This window comes from Manis javanica, chromosome 8 (genome assembly GCF_040802235.1).
Source record: "Manis javanica isolate MJ-LG chromosome 8, MJ_LKY, whole genome shotgun sequence".
NCBI classification, from domain to species: domain Eukaryota; kingdom Metazoa; phylum Chordata; class Mammalia; order Pholidota; family Manidae; genus Manis; species Manis javanica.
This window is the reverse complement of record NC_133163.1, coordinates 89,953,074-89,968,625: the sequence shown is the minus strand read 5'-3', so window position 1 is coordinate 89,968,625 and position 15,552 is coordinate 89,953,074. Positions and strand designations below refer to the sequence as shown.

At 36.3% G+C, this 15,552-nt stretch overlaps 1 protein-coding gene across 5 annotated transcripts in view; it reads left to right on the top strand.

Moving 5' to 3' along the window:
* FSIP1 (fibrous sheath interacting protein 1) overlaps positions 1–15,552 on the top strand; it is a 200,641-nt gene that overhangs the window by 105,257 nt on the left and 79,832 nt on the right. The window contains exon 11 of one of the 5 annotated variants that reach the window (XM_037018783.2): positions 7,176–11,470. The exons of the other annotated variants lie outside the window; for them this stretch is intronic. Coding sequence (XP_036874678.1) covers positions 7,176–7,199 — 24 coding nt within the window. The 3' untranslated portion in view covers positions 7,200–11,470. Of the gene's footprint in view, positions 1–7,175; positions 11,471–15,552 lie in introns of those variants that run through there. 5 annotated transcript variants of the gene reach the window in all.

Here is a 15,552-nt window from a genome sequence, read left to right as displayed (position 1 = left end):
TGACCCCTTTATCATTATGTAATGTCCTTCTTTGTCTCTTGTTATTTTCTTTGTTTTGAAGTCTATTTTGTCTGATACAAGTACTGCAACTCCTGCTTTTTTTCTTCCTATTAGTTATATGAAATATGTTTTTCATCCCTTTACTTTCAATCTGTGTATGTCTTTTGGTTTGGGGTACATCTCTTGGAGGCACCATATAGATGGGTCTTGTTTTTTTTATCCATTCAGTGACTCTAGATCTTTTAACTGGTGCATTCAGACCATTTACATTTAGGGTGTTTATTGATAGATATGTACTTATTGCCATTGCAGGGTTTAGATTCGTGGTTACCAAAGGTTCAAGAATAATTACCTTACTGTCTAACAGTCTAATATAACTCACTTAGTATGCTATTCCAAACACAACCTAAAGGTTCTTTTTTTTTTCCTCCTCCATACTTTATATATTAGGTATCATATTCTGTACTCTTTGTGTATCTCTTGATTGACTTTGGGGGTAGTTGATTTGATTTTGCATCTGTTTAGTAATTAATTGTTCTACTTTCTTTGCTGTGGTTTTATTACCCCTGGTGACAGCTATTTAGTCTTAGGAACACTTCCATCTATAGCAGTCCCTCCAAAATGCACTGTAGATGTGGTTTGTGGGTGGTAAATTCTCTCAGCTTTTGCTTATCTGAAAATTGTTTAATCCCTCCTTCAAATTTAAATGATAATCTTGCCTGACAGAGTATTCTTGGTTTAAGGTCCTTCTGCTTCATTGAATTAAATATATCATGCCACTCCCTTCTGGTCTGTAAGGTTTCTGTTGAGAAGTGTGATGATAGCCTGATGGGTTTTCCTTTGTATGTGATCTTTTTTCTCTCTCTAGCTGCTTTTAAAAATCTGTCCTTATCCTTGATATTTGCCATTTTAGTTATTTTATGTCTTGGTGTTGTCTTCCTTGGATCCCTTGTGTTGGGAGATCTGTGCATCTCCATGGCTTGAGGTACTATCTCCTATCCCAGATTGGGGAAGTTTTCAACAATTACCTCTTCAAAGACACTTTCTATCCCTTTTTCTCTCTCTTCTCCTTCTGGTACCCTTATAATCTGAATATTTTTCCTTTTGGATTGGTTACACAGTTCTCTCAATATTCTTTCATTCTTAGAGGCCCTTTTTTCTTTCTGTGCCTCAGCTTCTTTGTATTCCTCTTCTCTAATTTCTATTCTGTTTACTGTCTCTTCTACTACATCTGGTCTGCTTTTAAAACCTTCATTGTATGTTTCATTTCAGATATGAAATTTCTTAATGATTTAATCTCTATCCTAAATTCGTCCCCGAGTTCTTGAATATTTTTCTGTACCTCCATGAGGATGTTTATTAATTTTATTTTGGATTCTCTTCCAGGAAGATTGGTGAGTTCAGTTTCATTTGGCCTGTTTTCTGTTGATTGTGAGATTTTTGTTTGAACCAGGTTCTTTTGATGTTTCATATTTGTATGTGGCACCCTCTAGGGGCTAGAAGCTCTAGTCTCTGGAGGTGCACAGTCCCTGGAGTTATGTCGGGGGTCACAGGGGAGCTGCATTAGTGCCTGGGGGTAGGAAAGAGCTTTTTCCTGTTTCCTGGCTTCAGTGCCTGTCTCCACTGTCAGAACCAGTGGGCTGACCACACAGTTGCAAGCCTATGTGCTTTGCGTCTGTGCCTGCCATAGGCGGGGCCTCCCTCTCGCTGGCCTTGTGCCAGGGCAGGGACTGCCGGTTTGCGAGCTGGTGCTGGCAGGCCAGGAGGAAGGCACAGCAGGCTGTGCATCACAGTGCGGGACCTCAGAGCTGAGTAGCCAGCCATGGGAATGGAGTGCCTGAAGCTCCTGAAAGTTCCCAACCTTCTGGGCAGTGTGCACCCAGACAACCTTGTCCACCTATCCCTTTTCCTATGCAGCAACTCTGTGCAAACCCCGCCCCTTCAGCAGCCCTCTCTCTGCTAGGAAGCCTCTCAGACCTGCCACCTTTGCTTTGTCCCAGAGCAGCTGGATGAGGATCCCTGTCTTCCACAAATGGCTGGAATCTCAGTCTCTCCAAGTATTCCATCTGTCTTAGCTTTCCAACCCCACTAATCTCCAGAGCACCATGCAGTGTAGGTTTGTGCTCCCAAAGTAGATTGCCTGGGCTGGATGTTCAGCAGTCCTAGACTTCCACCCACTCCCTGCTCCATTTTTCCTCCTCCTGCTGGTGAGCTGGAGTCGGGGAAGGGCTTGAGTTCCGCCTGATCAAGGCTTTCGAACATTACCCTGTTTCATGAGGTCTACTCTGTTCGTGAGGTCTGTATGCAGTCTGGTGCAGCCTTCTTTCCTGTTGCTGTTTTAGGATTAGTTGTATTAACTATAATTTCATATTATATGTGGTTTTGAAAGGAGTTCTCTGTCTCATGTCTCATGCTGCCATCTTGAATCTCCTGCCTCTTGTTGCTTGTATTTTAGATGTCATATCCAAAAAATCATTACCAAGACCCATGTCAAGGAGCTTTGGCATGCCAAAACTTGTTATCTCTTGACTTTTTGATGAGATGATAGCCATTGTGGTTTTGATTTACATTATATTGAAAAGAAAACCTGTATTTTCTCCTAAGAGTTTCATGGTTTCAGGTTTTACATTTACATTTTCCCTCCATTTTGAGTCAGTTTTTGTGAGTGGTGTACGGTGGTGTTTCATGTCATGCCTTCAAATTGTATCACATTGGAGTGGCAGTGGGAAAGATTTTTTCCTCTGTGGTTCTTAGCTATGTAACTTTTTATCATTTCTATACTGCATAGTCTTGAAGATACATCAGTCAAATCTGAGGGACCTACAACTCAGTGTTCTTGGAATGTTTTGTAGGGGTTGCTTTCCAGATCAGGCAAATGGAATTTAGAGCATAGAGTGGTGGTTCACAGTCTGGCTGTGGCATGAGAATCAGATAGCTGAGTAACTCCAGGCAACTTACCTCTCCTTCATGAGGCCCAATTTTCTGGGGATAATAATAATTGCTTTAAAGTATTTTTGTTTTGTGCAAATAAGTTAGATTGTATGTAAAGCACTTAGCACAGTGTATAGTATGTAATAAATGCTAAATAAATGTTAGGTGCTATGTTATTTTGAGTAATGACTGATTGCTCTTTATAAACCCTAAATAACCATGGTACAAGAAGACAGAAGCTTATTCTTCTCCCATCTGTATGTGTAGATGAAGGTTCAGGACTGACTATAGTTCCACAGTTACAAATACCCAGGTTGTTTGTGCCTTGATGCTTATGTATCTTTCATTTCATGGTCTAAAGTAGCTGCTGTAGCTCTGGCTACCTCAACTATTTTCCAGCCAGGGGGAAGATCATGACTGAGAAGTTGCATATATTATGTGTACTCACATCCTGTTGGCCAAAACTTAGTTATATGACCATGCTAGCAGCAATGGAGGCTGGGACATGAGTTTTTAGCTAAGTGCCATATGGCCAACTAAAAGTACTGACACCATATCAGAGCAGAACAGACATCGTGAGGCAACTTGCAGCCTCTGTCACTGCACCTATAGCCTTGTCTCTGAGGTAAGGCAGGTGTTCTGAATATATTTTCTTTAAGAACTGGCTCCTGCTCTATTACCAGTGCATTTCTCAAACACCTTTGTAAACTTGTTTGTATTTTTATCTTTTGCAAATTCTTTAAGATAGTGATTGCCAGATGTTCATTAGTTCTTGTATAAAGAACTATTTCCTTTAATTCTAAAATTATTTTTTTATGCTTCAAGATCTCCCTAATATTTAGGATTGTGGGCCTTATTCTTTTTTTTTTGTATCATTAATCTACAATTACGTGAAGAACATTATGCTTACTAGGCTCCCCCCTTCACCAAGTCCCCCCCACATACACCTACACAGTCACTGTCCATCAGTGTAGTAAGATGCTATAAAATCACTACTTGTCTTCTCTGTGTTGTAGAGCCTACCCCTTACCTACCCCCCCACATTATACATGCTAATTATAATGCCCCCTTTCTTTTTCCCACCCTTATCCCTCCCTTCCCACCCATCCTCCCCAGTCCCTTTCCCTTTGGTAACTGTTAGTCCATTCGTGGGTTCTGTGATTCTGCTGCTGTTTTGTTCCTTCAGTTTTCCTTTGTTCTTATACTCCACATATGAGTGAAATCATTTGGTACTTGTCTTTCTCTGCCTGGCTTATTTCACTGAGCATAATACCCTCTAGCTCCATCCATGTTGTTGCAAATGGTAGGATTTGTTTTCTTCTTATGGCTGAATAATATTCCATTGTGTATATGTACCACATCTTCTTTATCCGTTCATCTACTGATGGACACTTAGGTTGCTTCCATTTCTTGGCTATTGTAAATAGTGCTGCGGTAAACATGGGGGTACATCTGTCTTTTTCAAACTGGGCTTGTGGGCCTTATTCTTAACATTTTCTGTGTTCTGTGTTTTAAGAAGTACACAATTCGCTGAAAATAGTCATATACTGTGGGAGTTTGCTTAAGATTTTCTCTACTTCAGGTTAACATGGTATAGACTTTAGTTACATGATTATAAACATTCATATGAATGCTGAAAGATTCAGATTTGGAAAAGCTGAAAGTTTATTATCATAAGTAATAGTTTTGGTACCTTGTGGCCATTTCAAATATTAATGTTAAAGTTTGTGCCTGTGACAAATGGAAAGTTATATAGCCAGGGAAACATCTGTGATGACATTGCCAGTGATGACATTTGTTGGGTTTTCTCCTTTAATAGACTGATATTTCTTCATATTGACTAATCATTAAAATGCTTTAACATAAATGATTCTTGTTGGTATCTATGATATTCTTTCATATGGTGATAAAGTCTCCTTTGTGACTAGGTTATCTGTACACCAAGTTCTGTCATCTCAGATATAGCAGAACTCTTATTTTAAAATTTGACTTCATGGTTGTCTCAACTGAATAGTAACTGAGACTGTGACCCAAATTCGTGTGTTACTTAGGGAAGACATTCATTTTCTCATGTCAGTTTGCCAGGGCAGCAGTTCAGAAATATGTACAAGGTCTTGCAATATTTTTCCAGGTCTGTTTGTTTTTTAGAGCTGGATTTAAGATATTCAGCACTCTTGGTTGTTTAGCTTTTAGCCTACTTGGGCTTCTAGGTTGCTGCAATAATTATACTGAGCTCTCTCTATCTTTCTTAAAATCTTAATATTGGTTGTCTGAGTATAGAATATCCTAAAATTTCATGAAAAACTATTCAGCTTTATCCAATTAACAAGGAGAAAAAGGATTCAGACACTAAACAGCATAGTAAACTCAGCTACAGAATGAACCTGTGCATATGGATGGCCTAACACCCAGATAAGAGCCATCCATGCTTTTGGATTCTGTTTTGAGACCTCAGTAGTGGGGACTTTCTTGTGATTAAAAAAAAAAAAAAGACAATACTCAAAGAATTAAAAAACCTAAAAACTTTTAATTGAATTTTGTCTTCAGTGTTTAATTTTAGCAGCTTTTGTGGTTCTGTGTGGACAGATTATACAGGGAGGCAGACTCGGGCTATGTGACTTTAGATTGTCTTCCAGTAGGGAAGCAAAATTTCCACTGGAAGAGTCCAAAATTCTGATACTCTCATTGATTTTAGCTAGCAATAACATAAAACATATTAAAGGAGGAAAATCCCATGCTCTTGATAAGAATCGGTAGCAGTTTTATTTTTAGAAAACAAAATATGGAAACAACTGTATTTACTATTTTAAAAGATTTTATATGTTTTTGTAAAGCGTATCACACTGTTATCATTACTTTAAATATGAATAAGTCTATATTTCAAACAAAATATTCACTAATATTTACCTTTCCAATGAGATATTTTATTTGCATGACTATTTTTAAAACATGTGCTCGTTTTGGTGGAGTTACTCTTGTGGTGTTTAAACTGTATTTACATATTTTCCTCTTCCTTATGAATGTCTCATTTCTGACTTATAAGACTAAATACCAAATGCTTTTTTTCTGTGTGTGGTTGTTGGATAGCTTACAGATAGAACACATACACAAAAAGTATGTTTATTATTAACTAAATTCACTTATATTTCATTTATTAAATATAATTTTAATTATTTTGTAAGCTTTTAAATATATTAAGTTCTGTTTGTTAGCAAAATGTGTTAACTACCTTTAACATTTTGGTGTATTTTCTTTCTACAAGTTCTTTTTCTATGTATACAAATATATTCATTTATACCTATGTAATAGATTATATCTAGATGTGTATATATATATATATATATACACACACTATTTAGATTGTATGTATAATGTTAATGTCATGAAAATTCACCTTGTCAGTAATTACACTTTTAAAGTACACTTTCACTTTTTTTGCATTTAAAAAAATTGTTATATAGTTGACATACGATATTACATTGGTTTCAGATGTATAGCATAGTGATTCAGTAATGATAAGAATTACTAAATGCTCACAACTGTAAGTGTAGTTATCCCCATAAATACACTTCTAAACAATTGCCTAGTGCTATATTATATTGTGTGATATACCACAATTTACCAATTCCCTTGTTGAACATTAAAATTTTGTGTTAGAAATAATGCTGCAATAATCATCCTTGTATGTTTATTTTTGTGTCTCTGAATTTCCTTAGGATAAATTCCTGGGAGTAGAATTACTGGTTTAAAGGGGTGCAAAAAAATTTTAAAGGCTCTTGAAAGCATTATGCCAAATTCATTCGTCCATTCAAAAAATATTTTCTAAGCACCAATATTGTATCATGCCCTTGGGATACAGCATTGAATAAGACAGCCCTTTCTCTCAACTTACAGTATAGTTGGGGGACAGACATGTGTATGATTAAGCTCAAGTCCATGCTCTCCAGAAGAATCATATTAATTTACATGTCATTAAAATTGTCAATATATGCATGTAGTTTTGGTATGTGTGTATGCGTTCTTTTGAAATTAGGACATCATGGAATTCTTTACGGGAAATAAAAATGTATGTGGTTTGGTTATTGTTTATCATGAATCAAATACCTAATAATTTTGGACATTATTGATTTAGAAAACATAATCCATTTCAGTGTTTTCAGTTCCCTAACAAGGCATTTATCTACATTTGTATTGTGTTCTCAATTCCATCGTTTTATGGGTGCTTTCTTATTATGTTCTCCCAGTGTTTTGATACCTTCTGCCACTGACGAATAGAACACTACTCTGACACTTGGAATGGTTGATGAAGAACACTGAAATCATATTGCTTAAAACCACCTTGCCACTATTTTGTTCTACATTTCAAGAGAGAAAGACCTTTATTTTGTACGTATTCTTTATAAATGAGGATAAGACATGTAAGAATGGAACTTACATACCTATAGTAATGAAAACTCATGGTAGTGCTATTATATTTAATTTGCAGATTTTCCAATCCCTGTTAAGCACTATCTTAATATTCAGGACAAAAATAGCAGAGATTTTCCAGTTTTCTGGACAGTAGGTTGATTTGTTGCATTCATATAACTAGTATATTAAATATCTGGCAACCAAAGGCAATATTTGTCATCAGAATAGACTAATGACATTAAAGAGGGGAAAACCCCCACATTTTTAGTGTAGTCTGAAAGTGGGGGGGACAATTTCATGGAGCACTGAGTTGCATTCCCATGTCCAGAATACACAGTCCTTGGGAATAATTATTCTATTCACTGCTCAATAGGTTTCCCACATGTGAAGGCTGCCAAGCTCTCCTGGCTTCTAACTTAGGAGCTAATGAGATTTCCTTACTGGGCTTAAAAATAGTCTTTGAGTAAATGTATGGCTTTCCCCATTCACTCAGAAATGGCTACAGATGGACCAAGTGTGGCAGGATAAATTATGTGATTGAGCTGTTTTCCAAAATGTACCTCTCATAATAATATATCTAAATTTTTTCTGGTTTTCTAGAGTTCTCCAAGACTGTCTTTATGACTGAGTATATGATCTCCATCCTTAAATTAGCAGCAAAATTATTCTTAATAAATAATGGGATATGGTTTAACATCTACCACTGTACACTTTCAGTTTTATCTATTTATATTTTATTTGATCTTGATGAAGTACATAATTTTGTTTATCAAATGAAGTTAAGTAGATTGCATATTACACTATGGAAATTCAGAAGATTTGTGCTTTTAGATAAGTTTTTAGAGAGTTAGGCACTTCAGTTTATTATTTGGATTGCTGGTTTAATATATCATTAAATTTTATATTTGAGTTTTTATTTGATAAACGGGTATCTTGGTATTGCCAATCTTTTAGGACTTAACTTTTCAGGCAGCATTATATTACCAAGGTCTATCTCTACTTTGGCATACATCAGTAGCATATGCTTTTTGAGGGCTGTGTAACATTCCATAGGGGGTTTATTGTCTACATTTATTTACACATTTTCTTGAAAACAGGCATGTGGGTTTTTTCCAGACTTATGTTATAAATGCTATTGCCATGAACATTCTTGTATATGTCATCTGCTCTACGTGTATAAGAGTTCCTCTAGATCCTATTTTGGACTGGAATTGCAAATGGGTCAGAGTATCTGAATGGTCAGCTTTACAAAATAATGCAGTCCTGCCTTCCAAAGTAGTTGTACCAGTTTACATTTCAACCAGCAATACTTAAGAAATCTTGTTCATCCATATTCTCTCTAAACAGTTGTTATTATTAGACTTTTTAATTTTTGCTAATTGTGTGGTTTTATAATGGTCTTCATATGCATTTCTCTGGTCACTAATGAGGTCAAATATTTATTCAAATATTTATTGCCATATATATTCCTTCTTTTAAAAAATGTCTGTTCATGTCTTTAGCGTAATTTAAAAAATTGGATTGGTTGAGCTTTTCTTATTCTTACAGGAATTTTTAATATATTTTTGATAGTAATCTTTTGGTGATTTATGAATGGGAGATATCCTCTCCCAGTTTGAAACTCATTTTTTCACCTTCTCTAAGGTGACTTGAATGATCAGATATCCATGCTTTTAACAGGGTCAAATTTATTAATATTTTATAATGAAAAATTTTGTGTCTTTTAAAGAAAAACTTCCTTGTCAAGGTTATAAAGAATTTAAAAAAAATTTCAACTTAAACTTTTCAGTTTTGCTTCTGGTATTTTAGTCCTGATCCATCTGGAATTCATTTTGTGTGGTGTGAAATAGAGGTTCAATTTTCATTTTTATCATAATTTACCACTTGTGTCATATATTAAAATTATATATGTGTGTGGGATTTATTTCTGAGCTCTCTTCTATTCCATAGGTCAGTATGTCTATTCCTGTCATAGTCATATTCTGTTAATTAGTTAGCTTCATAAGAAGCCCTAATATCTCACAGGGCACAACTTCCCTCAGCAACTCACTAGATTCTCACCCAATTTCCCAAAGTGAATCTTTCACCTTCATCTTAAGATGAGGAAGTTGGGGCTTGGAGAAGTTCAATAAATAGCCCAGTGTCACACACTCAGTAACTGGCAAAACCAGGAGGCACTCCCTGGTCTGCTGACTCCAAAATCCACACTCATAGCCACTGCTGTGCAGATATTACTCCCTTGGAAGTCTTTTCATGCCCCTATTTCCTGGATGTTGACTTGGAAGTATGTGGAGCCCAGAACTCAGGGAGACCAGCTGGGTGGGTGACCAGTTGGATTCTCTGTGCCATATGGGAAGCCAACTCCTTCCTAAGGCAAGAAAAGCTTTAGAAACTTTGGGAGCTATTTGGCCATTTATCTCCTGAAGATTAATTCTAAAATGATTTAAAGCTGGGATTGGTAGGTTTGAGAGATTTTTGTATTATTCACTTGGGTAAGGAATATTTAGATATGTAGCACCTGTGGCTCTATTTTGGATTTTTAAGTCAGAAAACTAGAGGGTTTATAAAACCTTTGGAAAATATCTGTAGCATGTGAAATTAAGTGAGAGAGAGCTTAATAAAAATATGCATTAATGCATGAATCTACTGCCCTCATACTAGGCACAAGAGATCTCTGTTGAACCTTGGGAAAAATAAACTTACTCCCTTGGCTTTTATGGAGGTGGCACTAAAATTCTGTGGTTGTGCCCAGAAATGGGGTAGTTGGCATAGAATGAAAACAGTCTGCAGGAGCCTTCAGATTCTTTAAAACACAACCAAATTAAACATTAACATAGTCTTTACAGAATGAATCCCTGATTCTCTCATCCTGCACATACAATTGATTTTTTGAAAAAGAAATTGAACTTAAAAAGTTGATCTACTCTTCTACTCTTACCAAGTATTTAATTAGTCATGATTGAAGGATAAAAGAGTGTAATTTTCTGTTTAAAATTCTTTCCTTCTACAGCACACCAAAAATATGAGAGAAGTTTTAGGAAGAACTGTTAAATTTTAGTTTTTGTCCTTTTGCTAGTTCCCTGCCTTCATCCAGTTAATATTAAATGCTCAAAAAGCAATTATCATTTATCTTTCTAACTTGATGAACAAGTATTTTCATTGCAAATGAAGTGTGCCCTACAAATGATTAAACATTAATAAAACAAGAATCAACCTTATTTGTTTCAACACCTCTATTTCTCTGCAGGAGGTGACATTTTTCTTTCAGTTTGTCAAAGTGTTATTTTTGCAGCCTCGCTTTTGATCAAGTAGTGTATATTTGGCTTGGTTTTGAATTCAGTAAGGAATATGACAATTCTAAAATGGGAAATAATATCATACTTTCCAGATTCTGTTTATAAAAATGATACATAAGTGCTTACAATACATTTAGAAGTTTGTGACTTCCAAGAATTCCTATGGCGTCTCTCAATATTAAATGTTTACAGCATATTTATTGGTAACATTGAATAACATGCAATATAACATGGCAGCACCATCCAGCTTTCCATTTAAACAGCCTTACTAAGATGGTAGTTGACCAAAACCTGACAGCTGTTCCTGCCTCTGAAAGAAATTGGGTTCAATATTCCAGCTGAATCAATTGGCTAATTGATTTTTCTGCAGTATTCTCTGTATACCATTAAGAGAGTAATAATCAGTACTCTTTACTTTACATATAATATATGGTTCCTTAATTCACTCTTAATATATGGGAGTACATTTTCTGTCATTTTCATGTGAGGGGGGTTTCTGAACCAAATCTGTTTCCTGAATTCTTGTTTCTGTTCACTGAACAAGGTAATCACTATTGGAATAGGTTTAGCCACCCAAACATTAATTGGAACATAGTAGGTGCTCAGTAAAAATTTTTTCATTAATAAATGCTGGACAATAAATACAGGGACCTTTTGGCCTCTCTGCATGTCTAATTCAGTGGCCGTATATTTAGAGCTTTCTGGTTTCAGGAGGGTTGGAGAAAAGACTTTCCCAGAATGAGCATGATTCCACTCCAATAGGAATGCTAAAATTAAGTGGTTCTGTTTGCATAAAGTCTTGGCAGTAACTCAAGAGTGGATCTTCTATCCCTTGGTTTTTTTGTTTTTTGTTTTTATATATATATATATATATATATATATATATATATATATATATATATATATGCTTTGCTGGCAAAAATGCTGATAGTTAATTTATTGGTGCCAAGCAGTTATAGGACCAGCTGGGCATTGAAAACTAGACTGAAGGATATTACACACAACTTGGTTGTTTTACTTGTTTTTGTAGTCTTTTACATCATGGAATTACATGTGTCCATAAAGAAATAACCCTATCGATGTTATTAATTTTCTTTTTATATTTCAGAATTTCTTTCAAGATATAGTTGAAAATTTGTGCTCTGTAAGAGTAGAATTACACGTTCTTTGAATGATTATTTGAAGTGATTTATTATAATGAGAATACATGTTTTATTCCTTTTTTAGAAGTAATCAGTTTTGTTTTGATATGATATATGATATGAAGGGAAATGTTTACTCCAAGTCCTAAATATATGAATTAGATAAGCACAGAGCAGAGGCCAAAGTTCCCTTCTGTGTTAGTTACAAAAGGAGTATTGTGTATTTTTCACATAGATCTCTGCTATATAGGGGTGCTGTAACAGTGTCACTGTGGTACTGTTAATAATACTGTCATATTATTAGATATGATACATTAGTTTTATCCTTTTATTTTTAGCTTCATAACATTCTTCCTAAGTTATTTGGAATAAAAAGTCAAATGTTCAAACTTGGCCTATCATTAAATTGAGATTTTTTTCAAAATATCAGCTAGGACTTGCTTTGCTTAAAATATGGAATAAAAATATACTTCTATTAATTAGTAGAACAATTTAAAATCAAGTTACTCAATAGGCCTCTTCTTGGTGTTTCAAGTATGTAGTTAAGTTTCATGTTGACCTAGTTAATATATCCAAAGTAGGTAAGTAGAGTGTGGCAGTTTGGATTCTCCAGAAGCAGTGGGAAGATGGAGTTTGGGGTGCAGGATGTTTATTAGAAGCTATCACCTGCGAAAGGGGGAGGAGGAAGCACATTCTGGGAGGGAGAAGCTGAACTGCCTGCACCCTGGCAAACCTCCATGGACCCAGCAGGGAAACATTTCCACTCAGCAGTGCCCTGTGTTAGCTGAAGTGGCCGGCCTTTCGATCCCCCTTGCTCCGTCACTGAATGCAGGCTAGAGGCTAGAGGCTCCCAGCTGCTCAGTCCCGCGGGAGGATCTGCCAGCTCGAGGCAGCTGCGGACCGGCCACCCAGCTGGGCAGAAAGTCCTTGCTGAGGCAGGCACTGAGCTCTACCTCATGGAGCTCTTACAGTTATTAGTGATAATACTTTTATTTTATATACTTATATCATTGTCTCCATCCGACCAATGAAAAATGGAGGCAAAACAGTTTGCTTTTAAGACCTTGTGGTTAATTCTGGGCAAAGCTAGAATGGCTAACTTATGGGTTCTACTTTCTTAGCCTTTGGCAAACTGATATCATGCTACATTGGATGTATTAATTTTAAATGGGTGGCCAATGTATGTTAGGAAAAAGCAAGGGGTAGAAGTTGTAGCTACGCAAGAACTAGAGTAAACAAGAAAGGACATGGTTGCAGATTCCAACAGATTTGGCCTCCCAGTTTGGGTTCTCTCTGGCTCTGTGACAGGCCAATCCCTCGGTCAGTCTGACCTTTAGGGTTCTGATTGGCCTATAAAATGAATGAAATTAATGTTGCCTACTCAATAGTGTAGTTGAAAGTCCGTAGTACTTTCATGTTCATTCCAGGAAATGCAATACAGGCGTTTTTAATTTTTTAAAATATCAAGCCCAAGTCAAGCTGTAAAATGTTGGTAGAGAAATGAAACGAAGATTTGAACTTGAAGGTAGGGAGAACTTTTCTCCCTACTAAGCTGGGATCAGCAAGGATGGCCCACTTCTGTTCGCTGCCACCCTCTGGTTTAGTTTCCTGTGTTACGCCAGGTTTACTGCAGTAGGCTGGCAACTGTATTCCACCTATGGACAGCCCACCTTCAACCCACTCTTTACAGAAATTCTGATCCTGTTATTTCCTACTTGCCATTACTTTCATAAAGGCTGACATACTTGGCATACTATTGTCTGGAGCCTGCTAACCTCATTTCTCACTACACAGGGAGGGTTTGTTACATTTCCAAACCCAAATCCACAGTTCCCTTCCTTCCCCTTCCCCACCTTTCTGCTTCATTAGCATCTCCAACAGGCTTTGCCCCTCTTGCTTTAGGTCTTTGCCTCAACTGGTTCCTCACTGTGGAATGTTCTTTCCCTTTCCTTCTATACCTGGTTAACTTCTACTAGTTGGACACGTTACATCCTCTGGGAAAGCTGCTGCTGACCCCTAGACTGGATTGGGTCACCCCCTTACTCTCCTCTAATGCTCCCTCTTAGAACTGAGCACAGGAGGTAATGGCATGTTTTTGTCTGTGTGATTGTCTGTTTTCCTCATCAGACTGCCACTCCTAGGTCTGTTTTGGGTCTTTTTTGGCTCACATTTGCTAAGCACAGTCCTGGCACAGAGCAGGGAGTCACTGAAGGATTTAAAAGACTCACATGATCACATAATCCTCTTCTGAGCAGCCTGTGCTTCCCGGACTGCTGCTGGGGCCATCTGAGGTGGACATTTGCCAGTGTAAATCCCGCTTAGATTAAGCTGTGCATTTGCTACCACAAAAACCAGGAAACAAGCCTTCATTCTGATGTCTACAACCAAAAAAAATCTTATCTTTGCTTAAACTTAGTAATCTTCATATTTTAGTGTATGCTGTCATGTCAGGTTAAAAAAACTATACTTTTATTTACCTTAACCAAGTTACTGAATTATGGGAATTGATAATCTTTAAATATCATTATTCAAATAAGTTTTTTGAAGGACTTGTTTTTGTTCTGGAAAGAGGGAGAACCAAGCACTTCACCCACTTTTTCTCCTAAAAGCCTTCCTAATCTAATGTTTTTCCTGGGGCCAAAAGCTCATCTCTTTATAGTGTGCAGTGTCTTGTAAGGAGGAGTCAGAGGAAGCATAAGGATGGAACTGAAGAGTGGAAATCTGTAGTTTGCTTACAAGAGCAAATGTAAACCTTCTTGCGATAAGTGCATTTCTTGGCCATTTATGCTGGTATGAGTTCAGCCTGGCCTACTTTAAAATGGACATCTTCTATTTTTATAGAAGACACGTGGAATGTCTGGAATTCTGCTTAGAAAAAGGAATTTGCATCCTGCTGTGAAGCAGCAAAGTACTCCCTTTTTGTGAGTTGTGGTCTTAGACTTCAATTCTGAAGGCATCCTAAAAATCAGACTTGATTGACTGAAGTTCAATATTGCATCTTCAACTGATGAGAGGGACTATATATATTTAGTTTGAAAAATTTGAAAGTTTATTCCATTCACTTTGATAGTATCATTTAACTTGCCATTTTGTCTTTGTGTTTTATTTTGAAACCATTTACATGACAAAGCTTTCCATATGGATATTTATTTTCATTTTGAATAAATTAAAATAATTGGTAGTTTAATTTAATTATTGCATTTTTGACATTCTAGCAGTTCTTATTAATGAATGCCAGAGCTAATGGACTAAGAAAATAGTTCATGATCATTCATGCAAATAACAATATAGAAATCATAATAAGAATAACTTTATTTGGAACCTTTTCTTTTTTTAAATCACTATTAAAACTACTTCTGGTAAGTTTGCAGGCTTATGATTTATAGATCATGTTAGTCTACATCTGGGCCATGTCATTCGGCCATTTGTATTAACTGTACTGGGAATGGAGCTAGCTGAATTTTTCAGTCACACAGACATAGCTTTATCTTATTTTATTTTTCAGTACAGTTTACCATTTTTACTTTGAGGAAACATGGATTGATAGACTGACAGTTGATTAACATGGAGTTTCGTGCTTCACTGTTTATTCCTTTCATGATTAACTAGAAGCTCCAAATAGCTGATATTTTATTTAATTTTTAAGTTTGCTGGTTAATAAGTACATGAGATTCTTCTAAGGTCACCAGTTTCCACATAACCTCTCCGGTGAAACATAAGAATTTAAGAAAAAAGGAAATTAGATGTTTATCTTGCATCATGGTTATCTTCTA